Source organism: Magallana gigas, chromosome 3 (genome assembly GCF_963853765.1).
Source record: "Magallana gigas chromosome 3, xbMagGiga1.1, whole genome shotgun sequence".
NCBI classification, from domain to species: domain Eukaryota; kingdom Metazoa; phylum Mollusca; class Bivalvia; order Ostreida; family Ostreidae; genus Magallana; species Magallana gigas.
In genome coordinates, this window is record NC_088855.1 from 43010142 (window position 1) to 43030643 (window position 20502).

A 20502-nucleotide genomic window follows, 5' to 3' on the forward strand; every position below is an offset into this window, starting at 1 on the left:
AGTCGCTTTCTTATTAAAACATCTTCAGTTAAAGTTATCATACTCTTCTATTATTAAATACTGTAAGCATTTCACAATTGCAGGATTATGGGGATATGAAAGATGTCTAAAATACAGATAGAAATCTTTGAGGTATGATTCCAAAACCTTTTCTACTACTTCTATTTATTGTCATTGTGGAATGAAATTTAGGTGCACAAACATTGAGAACAAGTCATTAGCTTAAATCTTGCGAGAATTGAAGGATTTTGCTAAATATTTTTCATTCTAGGTGAGGAACCCTAGTTTGTTTTACGGCCGGGAAGTAAACGACAGTGATGATGCCTCTTCAGAGAGAATTTTGTTTCACCAGCTTCACCAAAATATCAACGATCAATTCAACAACCCTCAGAGTTGTGGACTATCATACCAGCCATCAAAGGTAATTTATGCTCTCAAGAAAAAAAAAATCATTTACAATATGATTTCAATTATTTTGTTTGGTAAAGTAGCAATTTAAAGTTTAGCCTCCTACAATTTATGATTTTTTTTATTTTTGTATAGTCATTTGTTTAAATAATTTATTAAATAATAAATTGAAATTTACTTCTCAGAATGAGGTTTGCATTGGAAGAACGGCGGAGAAAGTTTGGTGTAGGGTGAGGGTTGAGGACATGTACAGAAGACAGAGGGGTCATGAGGCCAAGTAAGACCTTATTTGAATTGCTGAATACATGTACTGTAAATTTCTTATATTATGCGAGTACCTTATTCCGTGATCCCGCTGTTTTGTATCAAATGAGAATTTAAAATTGCGAACGCTGAACTTATATCCTTATTTCTTATAGTTCTCAACTCTCAAAAAATAATGGCGAGTTTTTAAAATCCGCGAAAGGTGCTCCTCGTGATTTTTACGCGGATATTAATTTTTCGCATTTAATTAGGAATCTTCAGTATGCTACTGGTTAGCGGAAAAGTTACTTATATATAAAAAGTGTATGATTGATGCAAAAAAGTCAAGAATGACATGAAAATTGAATGATTTTATACCCTACTTATGTCCCCACTTTACATATGTTACTATTCTTAATTATATTTTACAGGTGTTTTCTCCTAGATTTTGGAACAATAGAAATGATTCCATTTCAGTGGTAAGTTATTTGTTTGCCCTTAGCTATGACTATGAATTTGATTAAACATATATCTTCCACATATATATGAAATAAACAGTGGAAATTTACTGTAAACATATTACATTTGGCTGTGTACTCTATTTAGTGTTTTTGGCGGAAAGCGGCTTCCGCTAGAACAAGAACATTGCTAAACGCCATGCATATATATGTTTAATGAAAGGGAGATTCGGAAAAATGCTAATTCACATCCACACCAACATTTGGAAAAATCAATTTCCGCAAATTATCATACACACCAATATTACATGTTGAGAGTATTGAATTTTGTGAATTCCCAACAGGTTGCGGAGAGCCAGCCCTAGCCACCATTCCGTACCATACCAGGTGAAATCCTATGGTCTGTATGGTATTCAGGCACTGACGCTGGCTGTCCAAGGAGACCTCTCCTGTCATATGGAGTAAGTTGTCCCCCTTTATGCCTTTAAAACATTTTCAAACAGAATTATTTTGTTATTCACCAGTAAACATTTAAACTCCTTTAAATAGTTTCAAACTACTCTTTTATGTCATTGTATTGGTCAACATAAAATATAACAAAAACCTTAATGGCCACCTAACAGCCGTGCCAACGAGAGATATTAATATAAGTTGTAGAACTTGTTTATCAATCGTTGTAAAATAAATAAAGTTCAGTTTCCAAAAAAACCTAATTTAAGTTATCTCGAGATTTAGAGGGTTAAAAATGATTGAACACTGACTTTCAATGCAAGATTGACACCAGAATAAGACTGCAAAAGGAAATAACATTATTCTTGTAAATGTGATCAATCGGTATACATATTTATGTGAATTTTAAAAAATAGGCAGCATGTTCACAACTTATAAGGATAAATTACCAATGGAATGGTATGCATTCTCAGGAAGTCAAGGTAGTGAGCAGATAAATGCACATATTATCTTCATTTTATACTTCCATATCCTTACTTTGATACATACTTTTATATAGTCAACAAAACTAGTGCTAACAAAGCTTTTAACTTGTTTTGTAGGAATTTGTTCTCTGTGTTTCAATGTTTATGTGTTGCATCACTTGTGTGCATGAATTATAACCTTTATTTCTTGTAAGAAGTTCTCTGTTTGAATTTCAGGCCTTGTGTTTCATGGGATGAATCAGCAACAGAGTATTTTAGAAAATGTCTTCAAAGTAAGTGCATGATAAGGTAATAATTGAATTAAGACAAAATTTAGGAACTGTGGATGGCTTTTAATTATGTACATACAGTTAAAGTATACGTGTACCAGGTCTGATTGGAGTTGAGTTCTTTTGAAGGACATTTTTATGTCAGAAACCAAAATCAGATTTAATGTGTTCTCTGTTTTATTTACAGTGACAGCATTGTACTTCGTTGAAGTTCAACAGGAAGACGCCAATAAAATAGAAGTTAATTTGTACCTGGCAATAGGAAATCAAGAAATTTGTGTAAATGATGAACTTATTAAGAAAGAGTATGCTGTCAAGAGGGAGCCGGGGGGTAAGACTGTAATCAGTTAAATTATTGTTCTGACCTTTTTCGGATTTGTAATTTTAATTCTGTCAAGACCCTGAGGTGCAGTTGACATATTATCTGGTTTACCCTAAACTTTGTGTATTATATTGAAGATATCCAGAGGGCTGCAATTTCACCTGGTAATTCTACGAGATCTCAACCGTTGACCATAGAGGAGGAACTTAGGAACCTTCAGTTAAAGAAATCCAAAGTCAAATCTAGAAACACTCCCACATCTAGTGACAATGAAACTATGTCTTTGCTTTCTCAATCTGTCAGTCAACGGGCTGCTAGGAGAACAGACTCAGAGACGGATTCTGTGAGATCGGGGGTCTTTTCTGATGTCCGCAGTGTAGTGTCAGGAAGGGGGCGTGGCTTACCACCAGGTCAGAATCTTCAGATAGGAAGAAACAAAACAGAGACGTTGAGAGGTCCCGAACCTTTTGTGCACAGGAGCTCTGATACCTCAAGTTTGTCTTCCAGTGGTAGAGTCGGCAGCACTCAAGTTATGCAGACCAGTAAAGGTGATTCTCCGACATTATCTTTGGTACATGATCACCAAAAACCAGAAACGGACAGTGAACAAAATTTACATACCTCCATGGGGAAAAGACAGGGTAGTTTACTCTCCTTGAGTTCTGGTGACGGCAGTGTGCTATCAGCATCTCTGCGATCTCCGATGAATGGAATGTTGGGTAGGCTGATGAACAGTTTAGTCACCCCACCCCCCTCTGTCTCTCAACCAAGTGTCTCAGACTCAGAACTGTTAAATTCCCAACCTCCCAGTGCCAACTATAGACCTCATCACACAGATGGTTCCTCTGCTGAAAGTGTTCAGAGAAACATTAGAACCTATACCCCTTCCTCCTTACAAAGGCAGCAACCATCTGTGGATGAGTATTTGTCCGCAAACATACCGTCTGGATCTACGCAAAACCCTGACAGTCATAAAGTGCCAAATATGAGAAGTGAAAATAGTCAAGTTTCTGGAGCGAGATCATTATCAAGTGTAGAAATGTCCTCAAGGAAAGTAACATCACCACCATCGTCATTGTCATCATCTCATGGGAAAATCAGACAAGGCTTGCAACCAGCAAAGAAAGCTCAGAATATTAAAGATCAAATGCTAGATCTGTGAGTGTAAAAAGAGAGATTTCAATTTATTTGAATCATATTTTTCCAATTTGATTTGAGATTTCAATTTTATTTTCATTCTTATACACAGGGTTGCCGGGGCAAGGGAGGAATCCTCTTTGCAGAATAGAAAGACAGAAATGATGAGCAAAATGCAGGGAGATAGGTATTTTCATATGAAAAACAAGTTACTGTTAATTTTGTTTTGCTATTTCTAAGATATATTAAATTTTGTACATTATTTTATTCCATAAACATGAATTTATTTTCAGAATTCTTGCAAATCTTTCTGGAGGAGTCAAGTCAAAACTTGTGAGTATGATTGAACTTCAGCTGAGTACAATTCTATATTTTCTCAGATTTACACTTCATTTTTAACTCTTGTCTCCTTGTGAAATACATACATGTAGGTTGAGTTTATGTACATGTAAAACAATAAAAAGTTTACTTTCTGATTAATTCACATTCTTGTTTCTATCCTGCCAATGCCTTTGGAAGTCATATTTAGGAGATCTTGGAAAGTAGTGCTGAATTATCATAATATCTGATTATTACTTGAATGATAGTAAAACTTTGTTTCATCATTATAGACAAGTATTGCAGACATGCCAAAAAAGTTTTATGACAGCGTATTGGTGCACAGTTTGAGAAAAGTGACTCCATATTTAAACTTTGATGATGTGCCTTTGGTCTCTGAATTAAAGGAGGTAAGTAAATAGAATATATTCATAAGCACCAACAAATGGTAATTGTATGACTACTAGCTACTTCAGATTAACTAACTTATATTTGAATGAAGAAAAAACAATGAAGCAATTTAAAGTTTTTGTAATATCGAAATTCAAAATAAGGTTTTTAATGTGGAATATTTGAATTCTTTTTTGGAGATTCTGAAAGGCTTTGAGTTCCCCTCACCAATGCTTATCCAGGCCTATGGTTGGCCAGGTATACTAAAGTTGAACCATGTGGTGGGAATCTCACCTGTACAAACAGGTAAAACATTTACATACCTGTGTCCTCTGCTTAGTGAGCTCCTCAATCCACAGTCATACCAAGAGCTGGCCATAGGGAATGGGGTATGTAAAGACAGATTGACTCGGTGATCATTGTAGTGTAAATATATTAGCTCTTGATCAAGTTCCAAATATTAATAATGTAGGAAGATAAGGTTTCAAGTTTCACCATAGAAAGCCTTTTAATTGTAGCCTCTAGCATTGATACTAGTGTCCTCATGGAAGAAAGCCCAGGGTGTGTATGACATCACCAGGGGACTCCTGAGGGAACACAGAAGACCCCGCCCACTCATTATTTATGGAGGGGGATGTGAACACAACCAATATGTAAATACCACTAAAGCTATTGTTTATTGTTTTGAAAACTTGCACATGTTCATGTATATTTGATCTTCAAGAATTTGTTAAGTTTTATTCTATGAGTTGAGCTTTTCATCTGGACCTTGGAAGGGGGTTTTAAAAAAAACTTAAGTTAGATATAAATCACATTCCCTTGCAACTTATGGATTATTCCTTTTTATAACGTTTTAAATCCAATTTTATCTGCAAAATTTTACTAGTAATTTACAAAATCCTCCTTGGAGGCAAACTTGTAATACATGCGTTTACTAATATTTTTAGAAATTTCATATCAAAATATCTTCTTACATTTATGAGAGATTATTAAGTATAAACTTGAAATTTTTTTTGAATGATTTGCCCAATGATGAAAACCAATATATGAGACAAACGGCTCAGACTGCGAAGTTCAGACTTGGAAAATACTTGTAGATTTTTTGGGGGAAAGGGGGGATAATTGATAATGTAAAAATATTAGCATGTATCTTCCAAATACCTGACATCCAGTTTTGAAGCCAGTCTGTGATGGTGATTATGAGAGCTGAGGGCAAAACAATAAAAAAGAACACAACAACAAATCAAGAACAGAGTATTTGGGATTAAAACAACTGTGCCATTTTAGATTCCGCTGATGAATGGCTGTGAGATTCTGATTGGGACACCACCATGTTTGATCAGAATGATCAATCGCAGATACACAGACCTTCAAAGACTCTGTCACCTGGTCAGTTGGGACACCATTTATATATATGTCTTACCATTTCTTGTCATAGATAGAAAAATTTGCTTCAACACTTAATATTACTAGATATGTTTGTCATCACGAATTTTTTATTAAACTTTACTCGTTATTCATTATTTATATAAGATGTAATCTTACCTGCAGTAAAAGATTAATAAAACAAATACTAAGTAACATTATGATATTTCTGATGAATTATTGGTTACAAGGCACATTCATGCAATGATATTGGATCTCTCTTTTATTATTATTTCAGGTTGTAGATGATGCTGAAATTGTGCTGAAAGAGTATTCAGAAGAGGTAAAAAGAACACCATGATTTTAAATTCATGTACAATCCGTTTATTATTTTGTTGGTATCAGGCTGTCAGTGAGCACACATTAGGCAAATCAGGTATAAGTAAATGCAGAAGATGCTGTTATGAAAACAAAGTACCTGTAGTTTTTAAATATGTGCCCAATGATGAAAATCACTATATGAGACAAAAAGTAGGCGCTAGACTGTGACAAATTGTATGTGTGAAAATATATGAGTAAAATTTTTTATGTAATTTTTTTTAAAAATGCATTTAGGTTTTTCATTTGAAAAAAAAAAAATGCCATATATCTTTATACATCAGTTTGAATAGATTTGTGCCTGTCTGTGATGGTGATTATGAGAGCTGAGGGCTTTTAACTAGGAATTTTGATTTAGCTAGATTACACTAAGTAAATTAACATGTGGTTGGTTTTCATACATAAAGGACATTCACAGCAATTAATACTGCTCTAAAATTGGTGATTAATTGATTATCTTAGTACTCAATATTCAATTTCTTTATTATGTGTGTCGGACAGCTTCTGTTATCTCGCTACAGTTTGCATTTTATCCTTAGTAAACCATTCAATGATATTTTTCAAAGCTCTTTTGAGTGATGAATTTCATTAATATAAATAAATATGTTCTATTTACAGTCCTAGTTTTATTTACATCATAGAAAATGTAGCAAAAAATTGGATTAAGATTAATAAACACTCTCAATAATAATATGTAGACATGCTGTAAATTTTCTGGACACTTTCACATACATGTAGGTGCAGAAGATCATGGAGTGGTTTGCTGAGGCCAGAAAGGAAAACATCCACAAGTCTGTGCCCTATCAGGTGGTTGCCATGGGAACACAGTGGACACCCCCGGTTCTTAGCTTTACACAGGCCTACATGCTGGACCCCACCATTGTCATCACCTCTAGGTTTGAAGCAGCCATATATGGAAAAGTCACACAGGTACATGTACATTCATTTCAAGTTGGCATTTGTTAGCTCTTTAATTTGTAGAAATGAAAAATGCTTTTATTATAATGAATTATTATTCCTTATTGTACCTGTTCTTTGTCGTATGGCAGCAAGTCCATATGTGTCCCAGTTCTCTGAGATCGACCAGACTCCTGGAACTCCTGGATGCCATTTTGAATAAAGGAATGAAGGTCATCATATTCACCACCACAGTCAATGATGTCTGCTTTATTATGGAGGTCAGTTTATTCAGGTGTCACATTATTCATAAAGACTTGTTAGGCCTTACATCTTTATTCTTAATAAATTGCCTAGATCAATAGAACTATCAGATAAACCAATTGCAATTGCTAAAAAATTTTAATTACTTCAAGATTGTTTCCCAATGTGAATTAGTGTGAAAATTGAAGTCTCCTTTGTTTGAGATCTTTGAAAAAATTCAGTTGCTTAAATAAAACCCTGCATGTTGAAATAAATTACAGTTTCACTTTGATATCTCTAATACTGATATCTCGAATACAATGGATATATTGAAGTCATTTGTAGAACCCAATCACTTATTTAAGTATTTTACCTTCGATATCTTGAATACTCGTATATCTCGAAGCTTTTAAACAGTCCCATTTAGTTTGAGATAACTAAGTTTGACTGTATTTAGTTTTTGATATGCTACAGATCTCTCTTAATGATTGAGTTCTGCTTTTCCAGCTGCTGAAGAGCCACTCCCTGTGTTGTAATAAGATACATCACCAGATGGACAGTTACGAGGTGGAGGCAGTCCTCCATGACTGGAGCTCAGGCCTGGAGAAGGACAGTCCCAAACTGCTGGGTATGTAGATCACTGTCTTAAAGTCTCTATCAATGATTACTTCATCCAAAAATTGTACATTATATGTTGTGGGTGCTAAACAATCTACTGATTTGAAAGAAGATTTCATAGAAACTTATATTCCTACTTCCAAATTAAGCTTTACTGATGCTCAATTGAAGGCTTTTCTATCCATCTTTTGCAATAAAATGATGAGAAATGTGAAGATTCTGAAATTATATTTTCTTGTTACCTGCTTGTTTCAGTTTGCACAGATGAGTGTGTTGATGATATGAAGATAGATGATGCAAATGCAGTGATTCACTTTGACCTACCTTCCGAATCCAAAACAAGATTTGGCAATCGACTGTCATGCATGAGGAAGTATTATGCAAAATATTCAGAATCTGAAGAGGTATTGGCTATTTTTACTTCTTAATAACTGCTTTATTATTTATGAAAGAGTGAAAATAACACAGGAACTATCTTTTGCAAACAATTCCCAGGATGTTTTAATTTGCAATTCAACATCATAATTAAATTTCCACTGTATATTAACACGCAAGTTTCCTATAGACACGAGCACTCCGATATGTTTTATTGATATATGTGTAATTCACTCGAACAATAATTGATATATATTAACCATCATAAATATATGTAGATAGATTAAGTGAATTAAACTATCTGATCAAATGTTGTACAATTTTAAGTGTAAGTTTGCCATAATGATGGTTTCGTGAAGTACAGCTTCTTTAAAAATTCGGATCAGAGTTTTTTGTTTAATAAGGAGTAGGAGACTCAAATTTTGATTATTTTGACAAAAAGCCAAGATATTTTCAGTTTTATGGAAAAAAACTCTGATTTATATGTTAAATTGATTTTTTCTCCAATACATGTAGCAGGAAGAATGACAACTACATGTTGTTAATTATTAGTAGGAAAAATCTAATCTATAATTTTTACTACTAATTATTTGCTTTCATAGCAGGAAGAGAGGTAACTGCAGTGTAGTTAATTATTTACAATATTGATTATTTGCTCCAATAGCAGGAAGAAGGACAACTTGTAAAGCCCATGTCCTACATTTTAATGACAGAACACAGTACGGGGCAAGCTCGATCAGTCCGAGACCTCCTGAAGCGACTCAAAACCCCCATACCCAGGGAACTCGCTGCCATGCTGGCCGGCATGAAACAGGTGAGAGAATCCACTAACACTGAGAAACACAATGGTTTTATTTTTGAAATTGTAATGCTGTTTTTGTAAGGAATCAATGTTGTGATCAGTGCTGTGATCAGTTTAAAGACTTGTAGAGAACTAATAACCCTTTTTTGTGTTTGTGCAGCAACAAGAAGGGGACAAAGAAAAAGAACTGTGCAGCTATCTTAAAGCATATGGTGTTTGCAGGTTAGATCACTTGAAATTGTTTATTCTATTACATTTAATAATTGAAAGTCAGGAATTTGTATAACTGAAGTTTCATCATTCAAGAGTACAATTTGTGTCTTGTTTTCTTGTTATGCAAAATTTGTCCAATGATGAAAACCAATATATGAGACAATGGGCCAGACTGTGATGGTCAGATTTGGGGAATACATGTAACTTTATCTATATCAAAGTTTGGCGTTAAAAGGGGGGGGGGGGGGGTTGGTTGTAAAAATTCATAACAAGTATAAATGCATGTATGCTCTAAGTTTCTGAAATCCAGTTTTAGAGCCAGTCTATGATGGTGATTATGAGAGCTGAGGACAAATTAATGTATTCTTATTTCCAATTCCAATCAATTACTTAATATTGTGGCCTACAAATAGGTTATATATGTACATGTACTTGTTGGATGAAGGTATTGAATTGATATAAATGTACCTCTGTATGGTTTTGACAGGTTTCAGAGCAGGTGCCCCCATAGACACATCATCTTACCTGATGTGGACAAACCAGCTAATAGCTTTTTGACATCTGGTGAAGTGAAGGTCAGGTTACATCGAAAAATCATTGTACTTTGTTAAATCTTTTATTTATAACAAAAACAAGATTTTATTAATTATAAGTAGTTGGAATGTTGTTTTGATTGTCAATTCAGATATGTGTAGCTAATGTTGTGAATGCGACATGTTACTACGCTCGCGTGTTAGAGCACCGTGCACAAGATGGTACATTGACGGACCTTTCAACAACAACTCTGTCCATTACATTCGAGTTGAAAAACTGGTTCTCTGTGGAAAAAAATTGCATCAGGCTTGGTGAGTTAATTAGCACACATTTTATGGGTCGTGTTCACTGTTAAATGTAATTTGAGAATAAGAAAATTTAAATTTTTCTGTTGATTTAAAAGTTTTCTTTTGCATGCTTTGTTTGTATGTACAGGCAATGTATGTGCTGGAGATGTGTGTGCAATAGTAGAAGATGACAGCTTCTTCAGGTAGTTATACACATGTACACGTACAGATTGAATACTCCAATTTTGTGACCATTAAACGTTGAAAAACAGCTGTAGAGTTCATAAGTGTTTTAAAGCTTAGATAGATAAATCCTTAAATTCCATTGATAATTGCGAGTATGCCTTGTAAATTTTTCAGAGTGCAAATTCAAGACATTAAGTGGAGCAATTCCCCGGGCTCTAATATAATGCAAGCTCAGGTATGTAACATACTTGCATTAAATAAAAAAAGCTTTTAGAATGATCAGTTGATTAGTGACTAATCTGATAAAATTAAAGCACTTTTAATCTGAAATCTTTAATGATTTGATTGGCAGGTGTTCTTTGTGGATGAAGGTCGGGTGAAGGATGTTTCCATCATCAAACTCTATGAACTTCCACCACACTTAAAGTCCTACCCTTTCCAGGTTTGTATGAAGGAGATGGACATTGATACAATTACAACAAACAAAAATACAAAAAATACACCTATTAAAAGCAGGTCATTGGTATAAATAGTAAGTTTTTAACATATACATTTTATTTTGAATTCAGACTGTGGAGGTATACTTGTGCAGGCTAAGACCCATAGACAGGGATGAAAACTGGACCTCCAATGTAAGAGCTTAGTGTGAGACACAGGGCTGCCAGCGTGTGTGTTGTTTGTACAGTCACTGCGACTTCAGGCTCTGTGTGTTGAATACTGAATGAATCCTTTCTAATTTCAGGCTGATCAATATGCCCATGAACTATTGCAAGACAAAGTTTTGTTTGGAAGAATTGTTTTGAGGTATGTTTGCATTTTGTACCAATGTACATGTAGTTGTTCCCCATGAAATGTTCTCCTTTTGCCCTCGTCAAATAAGTCTTCAATACTCCACAAGATACAGAGAATAATGTTCCTCCTAACCTATTTTTGCAGTATCGGACACACAGTGTGGCTGGATCCTTTGGTTGAGAGACAACACTTGAAGGGTTCCCAAACCACCATCAATAAGATGTACATCAGATCGGAACTCTTACACAATGGATATGCAGTGGATAATGAACAGGTATATACGATCAAACAAAGTACAGGTAGATGAATGATGTGTGATGTTGGCTTAGGCTGAGTCACTTTTGTTCGTATTCTTTGGTTGTTTTTTCCAGCATGTCCAAAACTTGTATGAATTGTGTGAAGGTTTGCTCCCAGTGCCTAACTTGGAAAACACTCAAGAAAAGTGAGTTTTTTGTGTAAAAATGTGGAACATGTAGTTAGGAATGAGCTTCATTTAGATTTTTAGTGTGAATATTATAGTATTGATGAGTACATGTACATGTAGTTGTGTTGATTTAATGTTGTAGTTCAGAGCTGTCAGTAGAGACAGACCTACTGCCAGAGTCGGAGGAATTCCACAAAGTGTGCATCTCAGCATGTGATGACCCTGGACTCATTTTTGTCCAGCGCTGTGTGTTTGTCAAACAGTAGGTGTTCCACTGTCCAATTGTCTATATCTTTGTCAGATGCATTGGCATGCAAGTTAGATTTTTTGCACCTGTCTCTTTTCTGAAGTTTATATTTTTCCTTAAAATTATGAAAAGTGTAGAAATTTGATACTTACTTTTTTTGCTGAAAGGCCTAGTCTATCTCTCAATTTGAAGCTGATTTTGAATGATTTACATTCAGAATGGATGCAATGGTTGACACAATCAACGACAGGCTACAGAAAGGGGAGTTCACTCCGATGAAGGCCTCCTGCTGTAAAGTGGGCACCATTTGTTTGGGGAAGTACACACAAGATGACACCTGGTATCGTGTCAAAATCCTGGAGGTAAGAAGCTCTGTAAAGTATTTGCTGGACATTAAGTTTTCACCTAGGTCTAGAAAGTGAAATACTGTGTACACTCGTACTCTAACACAGTGCTTTACTGGTAATGTAAACACAGTAATTAATGCTCTATCACTTGTGTTATATCCTCTCTGCTGTTGTTTTTCAGTGTTTGGAGGGAGGAGAGTACAAAGTGATATTTTGTGACCAGGGAGACACAGAAGTCTTGGCCTTAAACAGACTCAACCCGATTCCTCAGGAGTGTTTTGAGATTCCTATGCTTGCCATTGAGTGTGAATTGGCCCATGTTCAGCCAAGAGGTGGATAACATTCAGTTAATATTTTTTGTCTTTTAAATCTTTATCTCTCTGAATAAAAATAGTTCAGGATGATAATTTTTATTTCAGGCAAAAAATGGGATGAAAAAGTTGGAGATGCAATTTGGGATATGACACACACTGTAGCAGGAGGGAATAAACATGTGATGGCCAAGGTCATTCTGAATATTAATCATTTTCTGCACAGTATACAATACATATTGATATTGAATTGTATAGAAGTAATTCGAATCTTTTCATCAATGTCAATAAATCAACTTTCCAACATCGGTGTTCATGTTTGATAGACTTGTTGTATTTACAGGTTGTTGGGAAAAAGGACTCAGTTTTCACAGGTGTTCACAGGTATGTGGTGGAATTGTGGGATACCTACACTGCCAACGACATTAATCTGGCCCAGGAGCTGGTCTGGTCAGGGCTTGTGGCACCCAAAGAGGGCTCCAATCTGATGGTAAAATCCCATTTCCATCCTCATTAGTTACAGCGTGAAATTCATTTTACACTAAAGAGTAACTGCAAAGAAAGTTTTATCATCTATGCTTCATTTGTATTATTTATTATCTATACTTCATTTGTATTATTTAGATAAATAAAAGAAATTTTCTATTGAATTTGATTTATGGCAAGTTAGAAAATAAAAGAAATTTTCTATTGAATTTGATTTATGGCAAGTTATTTATTTTTCTTTTTGTTTTTCTTTAACCAGGAAATGTTCCCCAAACCTCCTGTCATTGACTTCCAATTGTACAGAAACCCAACTCAAATGATCATGGATCTGTGTGCTTGTTTATACTGGAGGAAGGTAAAGTAAATGAAGCCAATGAAAGAAGTTTTATATAATGGTGTGCCAAGCTTGTGTCTTTATTTCTTGCTCCTTTTAATCAGTCTTGTTTGATGTGCAAAAAAAATGTGCTTACGGTTTGATTTTTAACATGGAGATTCTTTGCTAACACTATAGGACCAAAAACGCAGAACTCGTCCAGCTCGAGAAATACTTGACATTGTTGAAAAAGCTGTTAAAAGGTAAGTTGAATACAAGGTCTGACAATTTTTAGGCCCCAGATTACAACAACTTTGAGAATCTGAATTGAATACGTCTTTCTGATTGATTAAAACTGTCCTCTTTCCTAACCCATGGGCAGGGTGCTATTTTAGGCTATTCTGACCTCCATGAAAAGAAGAATTTGGTATAGATATTTAGCAAAGAAACTTATACAGATTTTTTACTTATTTGAATAAAATTTTACTGCTAGAAAGATCACATTGAATCTTTGATTTGTGCAATCTAATTAAAATTAGACGTTCTGAATCCACTACCGCTTCTCAAACGGTAGCGGATTCAGAACATCTAATTTTAATTAGATTGTGATTGGTGTATATGAAGGTAATTTGTTCTTTTACAATGTACCTATACTACAGTAAATAAAGACTTCATGTGTAGTTTGTTATTACAATTAACAGTCAGAATCAAATGCTATAGCTAAGTTCAAGATCATATTAAATACATGTAGCTTGATTATCATACCATTTGTTTAGTTAAAATGTTCAAATGTGTTTTTTAAAGAATTGCATGGCTCCCTTACTCTTAACAAATATTTTTGACACCTTTATTATAGTAGTCCATTGGACCTGGTGGGCTACCGAGGACTTGCTGCAATAATTAAGCTGATTGGTCGATTGTCAGATGACAATGCCCACAAATGTCTTCTGAGGAGCCTACTGGTGGCTGCTGAAGCCAGTGACAGGTAGGGACTGTTTTCCTAACTCAGTAACATTATATCAATAACTAATCTATATTTGTTGTGCTTATAAAAGCTCTTCATTATGAGTCAAGGATTTTTTCTAAAATTTGTATAAATATTATATACTTGTGTATACATTAAGAAGTTTTGTTCTTGATAGGACACATGTAGTTTCACAAGTTCAAGTATAGTTTTCCATTCTTCTCTGTAGACTACTGTATATCCGTTGTGTTTTTTTCCACATGTCACAAAATTTGGAAAATGCTGAGAATATGTTACTTTTGTATTTGTGTGAGTCATTTTTGGCAATTTAAAAAGTTTCTTATAACAAATTATTCAATTTTTTGCATATAGAATATTTTGAGATGTAAAACTGATTGCAAAACAATCGATATTTAGATCATCAAGAAAATTACTGGATATACAGTATTGGTAGATGGTTTCTTTTTTAAGGATTTTTATTTTCTCTGTAGACTCGCGGAAGAAATTGTGAACCAAGATGGTGACCACAGTGTCATTCAGTGCTTAGATCAAGTAAGACTTATTTTTCAGTCCTCTCAAATTGATGCATGTTTTTTTTTCTTCATTTAACCAAAATGGTCTCTATTTTGATGGTATGCATACCCTTTAAGGAGTATATGAACAATGCATATTTTGAAAGATATTACTGAAAATGTATTGAGGTTAATTGATTGTTTGCTTCTTTTATAAGAGTACTTAAGGTGGGTCGCGGGTTTGCTTTCGTCATCAATTTCTGTACGCAACTTTGACGACTCGAGCGGCCGATTTGTGTACATTTGTTTATGACGTCACAATGGAGACATTTCACACTATTTACATTATATAACCTTACTCCACAGGTTATATTAGAAAAAGATAAAGATATCGCTTTAAAAATTCATGTATGAATTATAAGGAGGAAGTGCAGGAACAAAACATATTTACGTTGATAATCAGTAAAAACTGGAGCTAGCGATACTGTGTTTCAGTATAAGTGAATACATCAAAACTCATTAATGTCAATAGTGTAGTCACAAATTTGGGTATGTAAAATAATTCGACGATTAAATCTTTAACAAAGAAACATTGCTACACTTTAAAATGAGCATGAACTATAGTTCAGTATATTATGTATGGCTATTCGGACCCAGAAATAGAGAGGAAAGTAGTCAAGTAATTTTATAATTTTGCCAATAAAAAGTCCATAAGATACGTACATGTAGAAAGTGAATTTTCAATATCACCCATTTTTGAGACTGTTTACTAATCAGAACATGGAATTATTTAGATGGGGAACCGGTTACTCTCACACATATTTTTACAAATCTAAAATTTCTTCCGTTCCCTGTTAATAATAAACATGAACTATTTATTTTATTCTACAGTATATATTATACAGGACATGTAATGTACAAACAATATTGTGCACGTTCCAATATTAAATACGAGGGATGTGGTAAGGCATTGAACTCTGTTTACTGATATTAATCAAACAGATTAGTTTATACATTTTTTAAACAGTCTTTTTAACAATACATATAAAGAAATTGATAGAAGGTGTTGTGCCCCCTTTAAATTCATCTTCACAATTTAGATATACGTAACAATAGAAAATTAAACAATATTATGACAAGTTGTAAATCCTTATAATTGTTTTTTTTTTCTGTAGTTAGATATTTGCGTCTGACTTATTATTATGAAAATTTTCATTTTTGCGGGAAATGGCTTTACTTTTTATGTCATATATGTATATAAAATTACGTCATAATAACATTACCTGTCATGGATTCAATATTTGAATTCTGAAAATGCGACACAAAGGAAGGATCATTTCTGCAAAAACTAGTAAGAAGTTATCCAATTTAAAACGTTTCACCAAAAAAGAAGAAGAGGAAAGTGTTGAAGAAAATCAGACAACAGAAGAGTTCGACAGTCAGGCCAATGTATGGAACGGGGAGAGGAGAGTGATAGAACTAGACATTTTGATTGAGGGTTTGCGATCCTGTGTCCATTGCTCCAATCCTTTAAGACTAGAATGGTGTGTCAGTGAGAGGAAATATGGTCTAGCCTCCATTTTTTACATAAAGTGTTCGGAGTGCAATGGCATCAGCCCAGTATATACGGGGAAAAAGCACAACACAGCAAACAAGTCTGGTCCCGCTAAATGTTTTGACGTAAACACAAAACTCGCAGCAGGTAAGCGGGCCTTATGATTAGATTCAAATACATAATAAAAATATAACAGGTTAATATGTACCTATAATTTCATGATTAAATTTAAGTAGGTTAATATGTTTATTTGTAAGTATATCAATTTCTGAGTATACATAAATTTCATGTCGTTCACAAACGTTTGGGGAAGTGTAGAATGTGGGCGCCAATCTGAGATAATTGACAACATTTGAGAAGAATTCCGAATAAAAAAAAATATACGTTTAACACGATTAGAAAAAAAGCCACTCTTGCACGCTTTGCACGAATTGTCCGAAACGTTTCAGTTTACATGAAAAGCTATATTGCTTACACAAAACATTTCTCGCATGGAATTTGCATGCTTTTTGTTGTATATGCATTCCATATCAAGTTTTTAATTCAATTAATATGATTAAAATATATTTCTAGATTTTGAATGACAAAATATTCATAGATTTAACATGATGACAAAGATATACATACTAGTATGTTTTAAATGTACTTCCCATTCTCTATGCAATATTATATGATCGGCTGGCATATTAAGATTGGATTTTTCACAATTACAGCAATGATTAATGTTGGCATAGGGGAGCAACAAATGAACAACATTTTAGCAGAATTAAATATTCCATCAATTCACCACAAAACTCTAAAAGAAAGAGAGAGAGAAGTTGGACGTGCATTCGAAGAAGTTGCAGATAAATCATGCAATAATGCATTGCGGGATGAAATAATATGTACTAACAGGTATCACTTCAATTAAAGTTATATACAGTATTTAAAAAACACACAATGGAAAATGACTTCTATTTCGTTATGCCAAGGAAGTAAAATTAACTCTAACACTTCACATGAATAATGTATATATAACTGTTCTTACAAAGGCACGCACGCACACATTTCCAAACCATGACATAGGCGTCGGAAGGGGGGGGGGGGGGGGTTAAGCCCCCCCCCCCCCCATTTTTTTGGCAAAGTTAGACCTAACCATAAGGGACATAGCATCATAGAGGGTTCAGCCCCCCCCCCCACTTTTTCTCGCAGCAAAGATAATTGTTCCTAAATTTACCTTGAAAGATTGAGAAGTTGGATAGGCATACCCCCCCCCCCCCCCCCCCCCCCCCCCGGATTAGGATTTCCATGATTTTGATTTTGGGAAGTAGTTTTTTTTCCTCAATATTTCTGAGGATTAGTCTAGCCCCCCCCCCCCCCCCCCCTCCACTTTCAATTTGCTCTCAATCATATCCAAAGAGTAAAATATGAAATGCTAATCTCATGAATTATACACACAACAAATGATATCTACAAATAATTTTTTTATCTGTTCTAGCGGTGACGGAACCCAGGTTCCACAGGTTTCCTGTGATGGGGCATGGCAAAAGCGAGGGACGGGTCAGAATTATGACAGCCTTTCAGGACACGTAACCGTTGTCGGCAAATACACCAGAAAATGTCTCGGATTCGGTTTAGCATGCAGATCATGTCGGAAGTGTACATACGCCAGATGGAATAAAACGCAAGTTAAAAATCATAACTGCAAGAGAAATTGGACAGGATCCGCGAAGGGAATGGAACCATTTTTAACGGTGAAATGTCTCAAGTCATTGAAAGAAAAAGGCTTTAATGTCAAAAAGCTAACCATGGATGATGACACAACCACATTCATCAGAGCTAAAAAAGCAATCTCCCCGGAGTTAACGAAATCTAGCGATAAAAATCATGTCGTCAAGAATCTTACTAGCAATTTATACAAACTTCGACAGGAAAACAAAAACTTGAGTGTGAAGATTATTAACTATTTCAAGAAATGTTTTTCATACGCAGTTCAGCAAAATCGAGGTAGCCCAGCATCCCTGCAGAAAAATTTAGAGGCTATTGTTCCCCATGCATTTGGAGAGCATGTCAAGTGTGATGTACACTGGTGTGGATTTTTGAAAGCCCCAAATTTGTACAAGCACAAGTCGCTACCGCACGGCAAAGACCTACACGACGAGGGTCTGCGGAAGTCACTGTCTTGTGTATTCGCTAAATATGCCGCTAATGCCGACAAACTTGCTGATTTGGAGTCTTCAAATTCAAATGAGAATCTCAACCAAATGATTGCAAAGAAGGCGCCAAAATCACAACACTATTCTGGGTCAGAGAGTTTAGCCTATCGCCTATCTGCATCTGTAGCACAGAAAAATGAGGGACACAAGTATATGTTAGAGGTAAGTATCTAAATTAAAAAAAAAACACGTTTATTATTCGTAAATTAGGGGGGGGGGTGTCAGGGTGATGGGTGACCGAATTACCTGTATATTTTTGTGTAAGAATGTTTTTTTATAATCTTGTTATACATAATTGTCTCTTCTAATTACGTAGGTCAACAAAACGTGCAATCTTTCACCTGGAAAACACACAGCAGAAAGGCTTCAAAAGTTGGACGTGAAGAGAAACATAAAGAGAGCCAAACAGGGCACTGTCCAGGCGAAGCGGGATAGGCTAAGGGCAAAGGAAAATCGGCATTCTGCACAAGCATTAGAGGAACTTAAGGAAGGAACAACGTACGAGTCGGGTGTTTTAATAAATAAAGAAGAGGCTCAGCTTGAAGAAGAGATACAAGAAATCCCTTTACCAGAAACCGACAAAAAACGGACTGTGGTCTCCCCTGCTCCGTCTTCTTCTAGTTCAATTATTGTTCTTGATCTAGAAACTACAGGATTTGGTAAGTGTTTACTATACATTTATATTATGAATTGATGAAAATATAGAATCTAAGTAATTATATGTTTCAAAGATGTAAGACATTTTGTGTATTTATTTTCAGCTACAGAAAGCAGTATTATACAAATTGCGGCAAGAGATTTAAAAACATCTGATCATTATGTGAGATTTATCATGCCAGAAAATGGTTTTGTCCCGTCTGCCGTATCAAAGCTGACTGGCATCGAAGTGCATGGACTGACCATGTATTATAACCTTGTTCCGGTAGAATTTACATCATGCAAACGTGCAGTTGATGAATTCCTGGCATGGCTGAAAAAATACAAATCGCCGCTGCTTGTTGCGCACAATGCAAAGTTCGATGCGCGCATCCTAGTGTCCACCATGTGCAGACTTAAGATGGATGACCACCTTAAGGACATCGCTGGATTTAGTGATTCAATGCATCTTTTCAAAAAAGAATATCCAGGAAGAGGCTCCTACAAACTGGAAAGTCTATCAACCGACCTAATGGAGCAGCAGTTTGAAAACATGCATAATGCCGAAGTCGACGTCAACATATTGACAGCTCTATTGAAAAGAGTGTCAAACGTACATGAAAAACTGATAGACATATCATTTTCAACTGAAAGTGTTCTCGTTAACAATCAAAAACTGATCAACAAAAAAATGTATTTGTCAAGTTTCAGTGGTTTAATAAATGAACAGGTACTCTCTAAAACACAGTGCAGCAATCTAGCCGCGCAGGGAATTGGCGAATTCCACATATCTTTAGTTAGAAAACGGGCAGGAACGGAAGGGATAAAAAATATGCTGAGGGGGAAAATCACAAAACTTGACTCTGTTTGTGAAAAACTTTCCAAGTTCTACAGTTCAAATAATGCACAATGAATCATGGTTAATGCCTGCATGTGATCTTACAAAAACAACGTGTTATACATGATTGTATAATTAGGGTCAAGTAAGCCTTCTCTTTTCTTGTCTTGTCAGACAAAATGATCTCTTTTGTGCTTTCAAATTATCCAAACACTCATTATTACCATTTTTTAAAAAATATTGTGTATTTTTAATTAGTTTAATGATTATAAGCTTTTTTATCTTTTGAAAAAAAATCACTTTTACTCAAATGTTATAAATGTATGAATGTGTACATGTACGAAATATCAGATAAAATGTGCTTATACTTCCACATTTTTTAAAATTTTTTTTTTTTGGGGTGGGGGTGGGGGGGGGGGGTGGGGGTGCTATATAGTGCTATATAATGTTAAAGAGAAATCCTAGACATTCATTCAATATAACTCTGAAAAAAAGTTGCAGTTT

General features: G+C 34.9%; 3 protein-coding genes across 4 annotated transcripts in view; 2 read left to right on the plus strand and 1 right to left on the minus strand.

Moving 5' to 3' along the window:
• Nucleotides 1-20502, minus strand: part of LOC105336028 (alanine--tRNA ligase, cytoplasmic) — a 609144-nt gene that overhangs the window by 58579 nt on the left and 530063 nt on the right. The window lies entirely within an intron of this gene.
• LOC105336033 (putative ATP-dependent RNA helicase TDRD12) overlaps nt 1-20502 on the plus strand; it is a 38370-nt gene that overhangs the window by 1496 nt on the left and 16372 nt on the right. For both annotated transcript variants that reach the window (XM_011440205.4, XM_011440206.4), the window contains exons 2-40: nt 84-132; nt 272-421; nt 594-685; nt 1083-1130; nt 1454-1570; nt 2261-2316; nt 2501-2644; nt 2773-3793; nt 3885-3959; nt 4066-4105; nt 4384-4500; nt 4681-4869; nt 4999-5133; nt 5768-5869; nt 6144-6188; nt 6962-7153; nt 7273-7401; nt 7871-7991; nt 8237-8385; nt 9021-9170; nt 9319-9380; nt 9859-9946; nt 10057-10216; nt 10341-10395; nt 10553-10613; nt 10731-10820; nt 10948-11010; nt 11121-11182; nt 11315-11444; nt 11542-11612; nt 11737-11856; nt 12059-12203; nt 12370-12520; nt 12608-12693; nt 12843-12989; nt 13245-13340; nt 13497-13561; nt 14155-14283; nt 14754-14814. In XM_011440205.4, the coding sequence (XP_011438507.3) occupies nt 103-132; nt 272-421; nt 594-685; nt 1083-1130; nt 1454-1570; nt 2261-2316; nt 2501-2644; nt 2773-3793; nt 3885-3959; nt 4066-4105; nt 4384-4500; nt 4681-4869; nt 4999-5133; nt 5768-5869; nt 6144-6188; nt 6962-7153; nt 7273-7401; nt 7871-7991; nt 8237-8385; nt 9021-9170; nt 9319-9380; nt 9859-9946; nt 10057-10216; nt 10341-10395; nt 10553-10613; nt 10731-10820; nt 10948-11010; nt 11121-11182; nt 11315-11444; nt 11542-11612; nt 11737-11856; nt 12059-12203; nt 12370-12520; nt 12608-12693; nt 12843-12989; nt 13245-13340; nt 13497-13561; nt 14155-14283; nt 14754-14814 (4944 nt within the window). In that variant the 5' untranslated portion in view covers nt 84-102. The remainder of the gene's footprint in view (nt 1-83; nt 133-271; nt 422-593; nt 686-1082; nt 1131-1453; nt 1571-2260; nt 2317-2500; nt 2645-2772; nt 3794-3884; nt 3960-4065; nt 4106-4383; nt 4501-4680; nt 4870-4998; nt 5134-5767; nt 5870-6143; nt 6189-6961; nt 7154-7272; nt 7402-7870; nt 7992-8236; nt 8386-9020; nt 9171-9318; nt 9381-9858; nt 9947-10056; nt 10217-10340; nt 10396-10552; nt 10614-10730; nt 10821-10947; nt 11011-11120; nt 11183-11314; nt 11445-11541; nt 11613-11736; nt 11857-12058; nt 12204-12369; nt 12521-12607; nt 12694-12842; nt 12990-13244; nt 13341-13496; nt 13562-14154; nt 14284-14753; nt 14815-20502) is intronic.
• LOC117691516 (uncharacterized) lies at nt 15003-20230 on the plus strand. The gene is made up of 5 exons (XM_066079894.1): nt 15003-16476; nt 17043-17223; nt 17807-18686; nt 18841-19183; nt 19286-20230. Exons 1-5 carry the CDS (start codon nt 16089-16091, stop codon nt 20071-20073), a joined length of 2580 nt encoding a protein of 859 aa, XP_065935966.1. The 5' UTR covers nt 15003-16088; the 3' UTR covers nt 20074-20230.